The sequence below is a fragment of the Melanostigma gelatinosum genome (genome assembly GCF_949748355.1).
Source record: "Melanostigma gelatinosum genome assembly, chromosome: 14".
Taxonomy (NCBI): Eukaryota; Metazoa; Chordata; class Actinopteri; order Perciformes; family Zoarcidae; genus Melanostigma; species Melanostigma gelatinosum.
Genome location: NC_136647.1, coordinates 11,338,069 through 11,353,112, shown reverse-complemented (window position 1 = coordinate 11,353,112; position 15,044 = coordinate 11,338,069). Strand labels below are relative to the sequence as shown.

General features: G+C 40.1%; 1 protein-coding gene across 1 annotated transcript; it reads left to right on the top strand.

Moving 5' to 3' along the window:
- The first annotated feature begins 1,437 nt into the window (after nucleotides 1–1,437).
- On the top strand, nucleotides 1,438–9,385 carry ufm1 (ubiquitin-fold modifier 1). The gene is made up of 6 exons (XM_079283070.1): nucleotides 1,438–1,500; nucleotides 1,603–1,659; nucleotides 3,829–3,886; nucleotides 5,362–5,401; nucleotides 6,948–6,980; nucleotides 8,379–9,385. Coding segments are annotated over exons 1-6 (264 nt in total). The 5' UTR covers nucleotides 1,438–1,498; the 3' UTR covers nucleotides 8,453–9,385.
- Nucleotides 9,386–15,044: the final 5,659 nt, after the last annotated feature.

Below are 15,044 nucleotides of genomic sequence, written 5' to 3'. Positions count from 1 at the left end.
TTTGTTCTTCACAGACAGTTGAGGTTTTCTGTTTCTGATGAACATTCAGTCTCTTGTCCAGACCGTCATCCTCATCCACTTTATTAAAACAAATAGTTCAACAATAAATGGAAAATATCACATACATATGTTTTTTAAATACTCATTCAATATGGGTCTGAGTAGATAAGTGGAGGTCACACAGATCGCCTAATTGATCAGACTAAAGTGCAAACTTGCATTCTGATTAGACCAGCACAATCCGACTTCAGAGATATCTGTACAGTCTGCACTAGTCCTAGACTTTCTTGTGAACTTCACATGCTCATCCATCACTATTCAAATGTCAAATCCTTCCAAGCCAAAATATAACTGAACATGTCTGGTTCATGCTTTTTGTTTGGATTGATGAGAGCAGTGAACAGCTTGACGTGGCTACTGAGTGATACTCAGGATTTTCGCACTTTGATGAATGTGGAGCCTCTAGAAATGACACCGCTTGGATGCTGAAATGCTGCCACTGTGGCCCAACAATCCAGGCATAATAGCATAATTTGGCAAACTCCCTGTGTTTACTTCAGCATCAACCGGGTTCAAATACTTGGTTCTGGATATGCATATTTGCCTTGTTGCGCACACTAACCAGTGTTGATTTAAGTTAACACTCTTTATTAGAGGACTAATGCCAACCGCGTCTTCATCAGAGTCAAACAGTACAGAAACCAGCATTATCTTAGGGACAATGAGCTGCATGTAGGCAGGGTTCACAAGTATATAATAATAAAAAGATACAAGGAAATATATAAATTGTTATAGAAGTCATGTATCAAAATATAAGTAGGGCTAAGATTAATAAATAACTTATGAAAACGATGTAAATTTGTCCATTCAATATGTAAACATCTGACTTAATAGCTCCATACGACTCCCCTTATACCTCCCCAAGCATAAACTGGGAGAGAGGGCAAACATTACTATTCAAATTACCTTTTGGGAACATTTGAATGGTTTGACGCTGTCGCACTTGAAGTTGTTATGTCTCATAAATGTTGCTGCCTTAAATCCGTTTGCTCCAAAATATTTGTTTCTCCCGATACAAGCCTGCCCTATTATGAGAGCACTTACCCGGCGTGCTTGTGAGGCGGTTGAAACGCATTAATTAAAGCTCTTCTTCCATTCAACACATTGCTGGAGAAGCCACTCTTCATTAACATTAACGCGCCCAAGAAAATGTCAGTGCGCCTTCTGTTGTCAATTACGGTGAAACGTTAGTAGTTTCATATAAATGCCTGACAGTAAATACGACGAATAATACCATACATGTTTTTTATAATCATTCCAGAATCTAGAACGAATGTCACCGTATTGAAAAAATACTGCGATACTTTTGAAAAGACTAAACATACTCAAATATGTGTCAAAAAATATAACTAAATGGATGACGTGTGTGTAAGGGTCCTTCCGACTTCCGGGTGTGTATAAACAAACAGATTGAAAACGGAGTCGCCTCGCCCAAAATATGTGAGTTTCTGCCCTTTTTTGTGTGTAATTTTCTCTGAATACATTTCATGTTCGTTAGCCAACATGACGGTGCTAATACCGTGTGTCTGTCCTCTGCATTAGGTCCAAAGTAACGTTTAAAATCACTCTGACGTCGGACCCCCGGCTTCCATACAAAGTGTGAGTACAGCTTTAAGGGTACAGTCGGTTGCTTTTCAGTCTTTAGCTTTTAATTTAACATTTAATCTCACCGCTGCAGCAGATATCGGTATTTCGTGCCGTGGTGGACACCTTTGCTGGTGTGTTTAACTCTGGCTGCAGAGAACGTGGTCATAGAGACAACATATGTTCGTGTACAACTGTGATTCACATGCTGATACTGAATACAAATGTATACTCCAACAGCTCCGTTAACCTCGGTTTTACACATGTTGTATGTAGTGAAGTTATTATGGCTAGCATTATAGCATTTTTGTGTTATATTTTGAATGAAATGGACAAGCAGCGTTAAACATCTGGTCTTGCAGTGGTCTTCATTAATATAAAAACACAGTGTCACTGAGCTCATTATTCTGTGTCCTGTGAGATGACAGACAGGAGTCATTGACAAATCCTGCGAAAAATATTATTTATTTCAAACATTTGGACACAAAATGTCTCTGAGCTCACTGTATAGTCAACTCTCAGTGCATGTGTGTACTGGAGGCTTCAGGTTTCCACATCACACGTGTGTAATGCTTCCAATGTGTGACGTCACCGAATTTGTGTCTTAAAATCAGATTTAAGTGGCACACAGAAAAAACCTTTCCCATTCAGTAGATTTATTTGATGAATGCCTTTTTAAACTCAAACTCTGCACTTGTCAACAACATTTTTTTGGTCGGATGTGTCTTTTGCAGTTGCTTTAAAATACAATTACTCTCTTTTCCCGTCACTCCAGATTAAGTAAATTACTTTAATTTCCTGCAAATTAGAACAGTGTGTATATGATCCTAGGACATGGAGCTCCTATCCAATGAGAAGTGCCACATGCTCACACGATGCTTTGCACTCATCCGTCTATAATTTGATCTTTTACTTTCCATTGTGTGGATAATCACTGTGGGAATTCCAAATGTCGATTTTTTTGCAGTTATATTGATGACTTGCACTGTGTGTGTGTGTGTGTGTGTGTGTGTGTGTGTGTGTGTGTGAGAGAGATTCGGGAGGAATTAGTATTAAATGACGTGTACAGCTCTGTAGCTGCTATACTACTTTAGAAAGGTCTGATTTTCTTTCCACATTTTCTGTTCTAAAGCACAAAAACACTCTTCTGATGATTTATTTAGCAAATTATATGATGCTAAATGTTAGCAATAGGTTTTTAAGTTCTTGTTTTTTTGCATATGATGCTGGATGAGCCACGTTGTTGCAGGAGAGATGGAAGTTGGCCTCAAAATGCCGACTGAAGCGTCTTTTTTTGTCCCCTATGCCACATAATGCATTGTCTAATTTCCCAACAGACCTCCACGTTGAATTTTCTAGCTTGAGTACTTTCAAATAAGTTCTAGCAAAAATACAGAGGCCATGCTGAATATTCTAGTGTTGACAGGAAGTCTGTTCTCTAATGAGGTCAGACAAGGTCTCGCTGCAGCTGTTCAAATTCAAGTCTCAGCATGAAAAGTGTGATAATAATGACGATAAATAAGGCAGAGGACTGAACTTTAACACACCTTCAATCCATGCAGCTTATTTTTATAATCTCCAGTCACATTCAAACACATTAGCCCTCCCTCTCAGTAAAGGCACCATGGTGGTCTTTCACGCTGCATCATAATGGTGAAGTCTGCTTACAGTTTGCTCGTCTCTCGGCTACTTGCTGCTGTACTGAATATGTCAATAAATTTTGCTCCCCACAACCTCAGCTTCTTCTGGACTTCCTTAGTTGGCAACTGCATCTCTAAGCTTGCAAGTTTTTCGTTTTCTTTTTTACCCAACATCTCAGAATATATGTCTGATTTCTGTTTTGTATTGTAACTATTTATACCTTAAATGGTTTTGTATCCTCTGACAAAAATGACTGACAGAAGTTAATGTCACACTAAATTGAGCCCTGTTAGGAAGTGTTGCTTTTGTTCTCCTCCTCTCCATGGAGGTCAAAATAAATGGTGTAGGTGACTTGTTCCACAGCACTAAAGCAGTCCAAGCACTTGTCAATGGAAGCGCAGGTCAAACGTTTAAGAGATGATATTTAATCCTGTGGTACTCGTGTTTTATAAATTAAAAAGTAACACAATGGGGGGTAAGGTAAAGGCTGGGTTTTAGGGTGTTTTTAAAATCCTGTTTAATGCGTTGTTTGTTTTTTTACAGACTAAGTGTCCCCGACAGCACACCATTCACAGCAGTTTTGAAGTTTGCAGCTGAGGAGGTAAGTTTGTGCTATTCTATTAATATGTCTAGTCCTCAACAGGAAGTGATACGTGAACTGGATCCAGTATGTAAACTAACGGTCGTCTATGATATTCTTTTCATGTGGGACTGCACAACTTTCATTTAGCCTTAGTGTCCAATAGATTTATAGGGAGATGTGGTATATATATGCTTATGTTTATTTGCAGATAAGAAAACACTAACATACAATCACAACAAGACTCGGCATCAACTTAAAAGGTGAAATCTTAGAAGGAAAAGGAAGGAAAAATAAAACTGCATAAGAGGTTAAAAAAAAAGAAGGAAAAATATGTACAAGTGAGCAACCTCTAAATATAGAAGTATGTTCTCCTCTTATGCATACACAGGAGGATTTATTAATATATTCTACAAACTCATGTTATTTACATGCACATCCAGTATATGGATTAAGAATGTTTGTCTATTATAATGTGAGAAACTAATATCAGCAGATAAACGATTCTCTGGTTGTTTTTCTTTTAGTTTTTGGGTTATTAGTATTGGCCTTAAAAGCTGGTATCGAGCAGGCTTTATTTTCTATATGGCAAACAAAGTTGACCCTTCTTCAATTTCACACACTCAGCACAGCAGTGCTGTGGCTGACGGCATACTGACGGAGCACTGGAGCTGCTGCTCATGTGCTGCTTCTACACTGTGTGTACATCAGTTGTTCATTTGCTTCTATTACACCTGTAATTAACAAGGGTGTATTTTCAGCTTTGCCTTCAGTGATCATGTGTTTCTACAGAGACATGAAATGTAAATTATCGCATTTAATAATTACCCAACAGCCGGTGATTCAAACCATATTTTATCCTCCAGTTTTATGCTGCATGAAAATGCATATTCCTGAGTGTGCTTCATATTTGGTGAGCAGCATTTCTCTGACCTTATCTCCCCGGTGACAGACTGCTCTCTCCTCACTGCAAATCTCAGCAGCCCACACCGTCCTCTGTCCAACACTGAAGTAGGACATGAATTGTGACCATGCTGACTGATTTTCTTCCAGAAATTCAAGCGTGGCTACCTTTCCCCCGAGGCGCTTTCCTAACTGTTTGTATGAGTGTGTGTGTGTGCGTGTGTGTGTGTGTGCTGTATGTGCAGGCCTGAATTTGTGTGTCTGTCAAGCATAAAATTTGGCAAAAGACTGAAAACCAAACGCACTATACACAGCGTTTTCTTTCTGCTTGTTCCACCAAGTTTGTTTTTGAAGACATCTTAACGGCTCCAATTCTGAAGTTGTCACCCAACGAAGCCGTGTGTATCTCAGTGCGCTGACTCGGTGCAAAAAAGCTTTTTCTTCTTGATGATTTATTCACGCCGAGTCTTCAGGCCAAGCAGAATTTGGTTGCAACATGTCTCTGTTTATTCAATAAAAATACTTTAGTGCTGCTGAAGTCTCTTAAATGTCAATGTTGTGGATTCCACTAATGGGGATTTTCTCTTTTACAGTTCAAAGTGCCATCAGCAACCAGTGCGATCATAACAAATGGTGAGTTGAGTTTCAATTTGTCTTTTTCTTTGTCTCTTCAGCAAAAGGGACGTGTTTACCAGCTTGACAGTTATTGGGGACTCTTCTCATTCCTTACAGATATGTTTGAAAACTCAGCTGAGTTTCAAAACTTCAACTCCAAGCTGTGAGGATTTTATACAAAATAAATCTTTTAACAGCAGTGTTCATTATCCCGCTGACATGCCTACTTACTCAAAATCTATAATTTTACACAAAATATTGATTTAAAATTGATTATATTACTTAGGTTAAAAAGAAAATAGTCCGCTTGCTGTGTACTGATTCAGAACTTCGTCATAGTCGGTTATTCTTAGCAGCGACTTGTTATTAAATACTAATAAATGGTCGGAGAATGCGTTAATCGACCAATTAGAGTCGAGTATTGAACAAGCCCGTGGAATAATATATTATAATGAGCTTCCCTTTTGCATGTTTGTACAGTATTAAAGCTGAAAATAACTCTTAATATTCACAGAAACAACAGTCTGAAACACGTGTTACCTGCCAAATCCAAATAAAATGCAGTCTCACAGAGAGGATAGGAGGATTCATCCGTAACATTACACGAGCACCGTGTGGAATTTACGGCAAATGTATCGATGTACTTTGAGTCCCCGTCCTGGTGTTTCAAAGGAGAAAATTACGGTGTTTTATTCACTTTAAATTCCCAGAGCGCGCAGCAATGTTTGCCATCAATCCTCCAGAGTACGAGCAGAGCCCTGTTTCTGCTATTCCTTCTGTTTAAGAGACATTTAGTGATCTATGACCTGTGTGGACCTGTGTTCATCTACCAGCAGGAACTGCAGGATCTCAGCCCCGAGACCCACACTAACACACACACTGACCTATGATTGACACATGAGAGACGAGTTAGCTTCACTTACAACATGATGTACTGAGGCAGTTTGATCTTGGAGGGAAAAGGTTTTATTGTTACAACTATCCAACAGATGCGTGTCCAAATCAACCCGAGCCAGTAATAAATACAGAAAGAATTCGCTGGATTCACACTTGTAACCACAGTTCGAGTAATCACCAGAATGAATAACAGTAAATGGTCTTTGTGGAGGTTAAAAGGCAAATTGTTGGCTCATTCATTGTTTCCCAATTAAACCATGCGGCGCCGCATCAAATCTGATTATGTTTTTGTTTACCTCTGCTCTGTACGGGCGGTGTGAGGAACTTGAGAAAGTCTGCCTGATGTACTTTCTCGTAGAAAGATGACGTGTTTAGGGTGCTGTGGGAATAACGACTGTTGCCAAATAAGATTTGATGAGATTTGTGTTCAAATGTCTGAGATATGTCTGCCATGTCAAATATGAATTTTCGTTTTTATCAGTGCAGAATGAATGGCTGCTCTGTTGTCACCCAGATGTAATTTCCTGCTGCTGAGGCACACATTTATATTGTTGTCATTATGGATAAAATGAGGACAATGTAAATTTCATTCGTGTGCTGATGTCATTTGCTTGACAATATTTTGAGTTTACATTGGGTTGTTTTTTCTCTCATGGTTGCCTTGTAGATGGAATAGGAATCAACCCTGCCCAGACAGCAGGTGAGTTTATGTTTTATGTACCTCGACAAAAGCCGCTCTAGGGCTTTTCATTTCATTCTAACATATTAAGGTACATGGATACATAAACAACCTTGGGGCTTTTTTTAAGCTCTTTGTCACTTGTCAATGTGCTTTCTTCAAAGTGGAACTTGAATGAAACACGTTTCATAATGCACTTTGGTAATGACAGATTAATTTGTGGGTGGTTGCACAGAGAAGGCAGAGAAAAGTAAGGCTGAATATGAAAAACCTTACTTAGACTAATGTAACAAATCTACCTGCGATCAAGCAGTCCCAGCTAATATAATCTGGGTTATTTAAATCATAGTTGAAGGGTGTAATTTAACTGTTCTTATGTAAACGGCCGGTCAGAGATGTCTAACAGTGGTCAATGACTCAGATTGTAAAGGAGAGAAATCTATGATAAATACAGAAGAAATATTCAGGGGAAAAAAGGCAAAAAAACCGCCTTGTTGATGTTTTTAGAAGAGCAGGGGAAGGAATAATAAAAAATATTTATTAGTAGAGTAACTTCACCCAATCTGTCCCAAACCCAAGGGTGATGTAAGATTGCACCATAATGCAAGGTTACATCACCATTGAGCACGCCTAAACATCCAGCCACATTTATATTGGTGCTAACTAAGCTTGAGTCACTGAAATAGCCCTAATTATCCTGACATGTCTGTGTTGGAGCCGGCCTGATTGTGTTTTCTGAAACATAAATATAGATGCAGTATTTAATGTTAAATTCAATTTAAAAATGACCTCTTCCCGGAGGCGAACCAGATGCACCCAGCTGTTTAGTCAGAATTCACTTGGCTTTAGATTCCCACATTATTGCCAGGCCCGGTGAATCACTTTTCCTCCGCGTCAGCCTCCTCAGTGTTTCCCTGAGGTTCATACTGACTGTGTTGCCGGGTAATGGATGACTGGGTTTTCTGCATAGAGCAGGAGAAGTTAATGCCCGCTTTGACCGAAGGCAGCATTGGGGCTTTTCTGCTAAGAAAGGAAAGAGTGGTGGGCATTCACAGCATTCAAGCTGTGTGCTGCCGAGAATAGCCTCGGCTCAGACACCTCTGTCAGGTTGCCCTATTCACCCACTGCAGCCACTCTGCAACGGATTGAGCACACGGTGGAAACTGATCTTGTGTCATTTTACAATCTCTTTTTCTTAACCCGTCTTTATGAGGCCAAGAACATACATTTCCTGTGACATAACAGGAATGACTTATTTATTTATATATATATATATATATATCCTTCAGTTTCGACACCTCTGAGCATGTCGTGAAACCGTTACGTTTAATCCAAATGTTACCCGACAGTAAAAGCCCTTTTTAAAGAACGCAGATTATTAACTGTGATTTTTACGTGGTGCTTTGTCCTGTGTTGCAGGAAACGTGTTTCTTAAACATGGCTCAGAGCTTCGCATCATTCCCAGAGACCGAGTGGGAGGACGAGGAGACTGATGCTGCTTTTCCACGTTGACGACGTAATGACTCACCCGGCAGAATCATAGAACACTTGAGACCCAGGAAACGCCTCAGCGTGTGTCATATTCATCTTCTGGCCCACAACTGACAGTGACTCACAAAAGAATATGTATATTTAAACTTGATGATGAAATGCACACAACCTCGCATGCTCCCTTGCTTCTTCATTCAGTTGATTTGTTGTTGGTAAGCGTAGTTGCATCAGAAGATTGGTATGACATCTTGAGTTTCCAGAGGCACTGAGTCATTAATATCCACAAACACAGCGGATGGATCATGGAAATGATTTAGCTAAGATTAACAAACCGATTCAACAGTTCTCGCTTTTGTATCTTTGTAAATTACAATAAATCAGTACAACTAACAACAACAACACATGCCTATATTGCAATGTTTACTTTTGTCTTCATCAGCATTGTGAATATGGTAATATGGGAGGTTCAAATATATGTACAACATGCTTTTAAGGACCATTGTCGTTATATTAAGTGGCAGTTGGTAAATTGTCTGTTCACATATGTGACATTTTTGTCAGCTCCTTCCATAACTCAAGGAACATTTTTTGCTAACGTAAGGACGTGCTCATCTGTCAAACGGTGCAGACATGTGGATCTTTGCTGCCCTCTGTCAGGTTACACTTTAACATCGGTTTGTACTCTCCAAAATGCCTTGTCTCTGTATTTCCATGTACTTGGGCCTCATTGCACAATACATCTAAAAATACTACATAATGGGGAGAACAGCAGAACTATTTAATATGCACTGCTAGCTTAATTAGGAGCTGAGCAGCAGGTGGTGAGAAAATAAGGCCGGCATCCAAAAAGCTTTGATTTAAATGTGGAGGCCCCAGAATGTGTCACAATGGCTATCAATAGCTGTTCATCCCACACCACCACAAACATCTGGAAATAAATTCACTGTTTAATTGCAAATGTTGGTCCTGTGTCTTTTTTTATAGCAGGATGTGCTTCCAATTTGAAAAATCAGTAAATAGAAAAACTACCTTCATATTAGGTCTCATAATGATTATCATCCCAAACTAAATCATGACTAATTGGTCGACCAGTAGTTTGTTCTGAAATGTGCTTCATTGTTTCTCTGACTGATTAATGAGGGAACGTGGCTTATTGTCCTCTTCGCATTAATCAGCTTTATCGGAGAAGGTCCGAGTCATTTGTTTCTGAATTGGTTCCCTTTCTCCACCTCGGAAAAACAAAAATGCATACTTGGTAAAGAAAAAATAGGCTACAGAGAATAATGGAGCGTGCATGCTGTAATGCACAAGAGAAAGCACACCGGTGTGTCTCACCATCCATTAAGATGCTGACTCAGATGGGGTGGGGGAGGGGGCTGGAGTGCCATCACAAATGGATTTTCTCATTTATTTTAATCAAAGTCCCTGCAGGGTACATTCACCAGAGATTTACTCCTGAAATGGGAAAAGACCAAACTGTGCCCTGGATGCAGCAGATGTAATCCACTGTGCTGCAGTATTGGCCTTAAAACATTGCAATTGTTGCAGTTGATTGCAAAATATTTCAAATATGTATAAGCACTATGTGTTCCTGGTTGAATTAAAACTTTAAAATATTTTCTTTTTTTTCATCAAAGATGGTTGCTTTCAGGCTAGCATACATATTTGACATTTGTTATGTGCTCGCTAAGCACACGAATAAAAGATAACATTGATGAATTAAAAGGGGAAAAATCTGCTCTGATTCTGCACTCTTTTAGGCATGAAATAAAATTTTCACACTTAAACCTAATGGGTGCTGAATTTTTAATCTTTACAAGCAACGAGGTAGAAAGATGCTTCATAACCTCATTTCAGGTTGAGCCAAGTTCAGGATGAACGGCTCAGATGAAGTCCTGACTGGGACTCACACAAGAGAAGAATTTCTTTTGATCCGCCACCGCATCAGCAGCAGAACCATTCCAGGCGTCTGCAAGTCCATCGTGGCTCCCGGGAAAGATTATGATTGAACAGATCCTGCAGGCGGATGCCACATCACGGTCAGGCTGAGAGTCTCTGCCAACAACTGTGGGAGTCCTTTAGTTGAAATGAGGCAATGCAAACAGAAAGGGAGGAGGGGATGTGTGTAGCTGTGGGCTGATTCAACATTTGGGATGATATACAGAGGAAAAGAGATGTTTAGTAGCTGGTAAATTGGGTTGCGTTGAACTGAGCGTGGGCAGGTCTGTCCTCCACCCTTTTGAATTTATCTCCATAATCAGACACCAGTTTCTCCTTAAATTGCAGCAAATATGTCCCCCTCTTCTTCCTGCACCTATGCTTATTCAGACATAGATGCATAAACAGGTAAGAACTTTAGAACAACATACTACATTTGTTAAACCATACATTTTGCAGTGCAAATCACCTGTTGAAAGATTTGCTTTTATTAAATTTGAAAAATTCACAATGAGCAAACTTGTCGCATTAATTGATTTGTCTCGCGATCAAAGTTGGTCCATACTCCGCTCATGATGAGTCAGAGAATGGTTTGAAGTCTCCAGAATTTTATATTCTCAGTTTTAAACATGGCTGACATGCAGAGAAACAGGAAATATGATGCTGGCATGGGGATGAGAGTCATATTGACTGATCGCCGTGGCAGTGCATGAAGCTGCGTGTGTGAGAAGAAGAGATAGAGGAATCAAGACCCACTTGCTCTGAAATGGGTTTTCCCATTGACTCCCACTGCTTTATAAATGACACGTTGAGCATGCTCCTTGGCCTCCCATTAAAAGCAGCCAACATCTAAAATGAGATCTGGTGGTCCTCCACAGACACAAAACCAGGCAGTGAGCCAGACGAAGAAATAGGGAACCAGGGAATAGAAACAGTTCGCATCTGACAGCCCATCCAGCTCATTTTCAATTCATTCTCACACATCATCTGTCACTCAAATGCATGAAGCACATGTGTATATGCAAGGTGTGTGTGCAAACAGTGTCCCAAATGAGCAGGAACCTCAATCACCACATGCAACACAAGCCAGGTGGAATCTAACCTCAGGGAAAAAGCCATTTGAGGCTGGGAATCAAGAATATTTAATTATATGAATGACCTAATTCTGCCCCCTTCTGTCTCTAAATTAGTATGGCAGCTGGAGGGAAACCCCACAGAGGAGCACACACACACTGTTGGACCTCTCTGATTCATGTTGTTCTATCTCTTCCTCTGCAGAACGCCTACTTATTCATCTTGGTTGAGTTTGGCTATTTAGGCATCCACCATGTTTAGATAGGCCTATGCTGCAATTTTCTCTAATTCAGCAATGAGGGGTAAACACTCCATATATCTTCGCCAAGAGGAAGATTCTTCCTTATCAAAGATCTGAGCCTCTGATATCCTTCCAGCTAAAGTGAGATAGATGATGTGGCTTTAAAGCAGCATTTTAGAACATCTCTTGGTTTTATTTTTTCTTTCTTCTTTTGGAACATCATTTTAGATGCTGTAGACGGATGTACATCGTTTCCCCTTTTCTGTTTATTTTGAAATTGAAGGCTCTTAGTAATGCACTGAGGTATATTCTTGGTAGTATACTGCTATCAGGCCTCAACATGCAAGAATATAGTCTACTGCCACGCTAGTAGCTCTGTCAGGCAGGGTCAGCAGTGCTGTGAGCTAAATGCTAACATTAGCATGCTAACATGCTGATGTTCAGCAGGTGTAATGTTTACCTTCTTCACCATTATTCGTTTAGCGTATCAGCATCCTAACATTTTCTAATTTGCGCTAAACACAAAGTACAGCCGGCGCGATGGGAAAGACAAAAGTTATGCTGATATTTGGTAATAAACAACAAATGTTGACCTGATGGGGGTGTTAGATGACAAGTCAGAGGGTCACCAAAGTGTATTTCAAATTTCATGGAATTCCATCCAATAGTTTCACTAAAAACAAAAATGTCAACCTCATAGTTTTGCAAGAAAAGTCAGATTCATCGTCTGGGGACCATGAAAGCCCAAATCATCCAATAGTGGTTGAGATATTTCAGTCTGGACCAAAGTGGTGGACAACCAGACTTTCATTACCATACATAAAGCCACAAGAATGGCTAGAAACCACAAACCAAGACAGAGATGGAAGGTAGTTGTGAAGCTTTACACTACACCCTGCACTCCGGGTGCACATCACTGAGACAAAATGAGCTGCTGTTGGAAAATGACACTGGCTCAGACTTTTCTCTCTTTCTGTTTTGACCAAGCTTCATGGATATTGCTCAAACTAGCTAAACTCAGCCGGTGGCTGTTGTGTCCTTAGAATACACTCTAAGTGGTTTACTCCCACAAGCCCTTTAAACACATTGGTACAGAAAGTTGGTGCAGAGAGAGAAGAGATACAAAGAATGAGGGGATTATAAAAGATTAGCTCAAGGACTGCCTCAACAGATTTAGGAGACCACTTACCTCAAAGGAGAAAAACTGTTGAGTTCGGCAACTTTCAAATGCTTTTAAAACTTGTAAAGTTTATTGTACCTATAAATGACTTCATTTGAATGTAAACTCAGCTATTGCAGTGGATCATATGTCTTCATCTCTAACATGAAGAACACATGAGCAAGTTCATTTTTATCTTATCAGCAGACACATTAGAGTTCGCTGTGACAAACAGACTCAGCTGAGTTATAGATGTGCTTGGATGAATTTGCACTGCAGCGTGTGAGGAAGTGAAAGATGAGCAAGGGCTTCTGGAAAACATTGAAATGTCAGAAAGATATGACCAATTAAATAAGATATGTACTTCATACTACATCGCTTAAATGGGCTCTGAGAATGTATTTTAATTTGTTGTTAACAACTTGAACCTGTCTAGATTTTACCGCTGACAAAACAAAATGTAGAAGACTCAAGATGGCCAGAGCTGCCTAAAGCTATTCTACCATACACTTTCAAGTTTTTGGTCGTTTAGTATTGCACTTGTTTAAAGTTGGGTGACTCGAAGGAGACTGATTTTAAAAATAATGTTGAAAATTGAAGCCGCAGAGCCCGAGATATTCTGACTTTTCAGTCAAGTTACTGAAAAATACTAGACTATATTCTTGCATGTTGAGGCCTGATAGCAGTATACTACCAAGAATATACCTCAGTGCATTACTAAGAGCCTTCAATTTCAAAATAAACAGAAAAGGGGAAACGCTGTACATCCATCTACAGCATCTAAAATGATGTTCCAAAAGAAGAAAGAAAAAATAAAACCAAGAGATGTTCTGAAATGCTGCTTTAAAGCCACATCATCTATCTCACTTTAGCTGGAAGGATATCAGAGGCTCAGATCTTTGATAAGGAAGAATCTTCCTCTTGGCAAAGATATATGGAGTGTTTACCCCTCATTGCTGAATTAGAGAAAATTGCAGCATAGGCCTATCTAAACATAGTGGATGCCTAAATAGCCAAACTCAACCAAGATGAATAAGTAGACGTTCTGCAGAGGAAGAGATAGAACAACATGAATCAGAGAGGTCCAACAGTGTGTGTGTGCTCCTCTGTGGGGTTTCCCTCCAGCTGCCATACTAATTTAGAGACAGAAGGGGGCAGAATTAGGTCATTCATATAATTAAATATTCTTGATGCCCAGCCTCAAATGGCTTTTTCCCTGAGGTTAGATTCCACCTGGCTTGTGTTGCATGTGGGGATTGAGGTTGCTGCTCATTTGGGACACTGTTTGCACACACACCTTGCATATACACATGTGCTTCATGCATTTGAGTGACAGATGATGTGTGAAAATGAATTGAAAATGAGCTGGATGGGCTGTCAGATGCGAGCTGTTTCTATTCCCTGGTTCCCTATTTCTTCGTCTGGCTCACTGACCTGTGGCCGCTGGTTTTGTGTCTGTGGAGAACCACCAGATCTCATTTTAGATGTTGGCTGCTTTTAATGGGAGGCCAAGGAGCATGCTCAACGTGTCATTTATAAAGCAGTGGGAGTCAATGGGAAAACCCATTTCAGAGCAAGTGGGTCTTGATTCCTCTATCTCTTCTTCTCACACACCCAGCTTCATGCACTGCCACGGCGATCAGTCAATATGACTCTCATCCCCATGCCAGCATCCTATTTCCTGTTTCTCTGCATGTCAGCCATGTTTAAAACTGAGAATATAAAATTCTGGAGACTTCAAACCATTCTCTGACTCATCATGAGCGGAGTATGGACCAACTTTGATCGCAAGACAAATCAATTAAGTTTGCTCATTGTGAATTTTTCAAATTTAATAAAAGCAAATCTTTCAACAGGTGATTTGCACTGCAAAATGTATGGTTTAACAAATGTAGTATGTTGTTCTAAAGTTCTTACCTGTTTATGTATCTCTGTCTGAATAAGCATAAACAATGGGTGTTCTCAGGAAATGTCTCAGGAAATGTGGCTCCGCCCCCTCAGCTCCGCAGCTTCTTGACGGTTGCCGAACTATGCTCGCCTGCCACAGCTGAATCTTTCCGCTGAACTGACACAGACTGCCGCTGAGTGACGCTGAGTGCCGCAGACTGACGCTGAGTGCCACAGACTGACGCTGAGTGCCACAGACTGACGCAGAGTGCCACAGACTGACGCAGAGTGCCAC

Coding starts and splice junctions, on each gene's coding strand:
- ufm1 (XM_079283070.1), top strand. Junction 3,887..5,361: donor TGAAGTTTGCAGCTGAGGAG/GTAAGTTTGTGC, acceptor TCTCTTTTACAG/TTCAAAGTGCCATCAGCAAC. Junction 5,402..6,947: donor CAGTGCGATCATAACAAATG/GTGAGTTGAGTT, acceptor GTTGCCTTGTAG/ATGGAATAGGAATCAACCCT.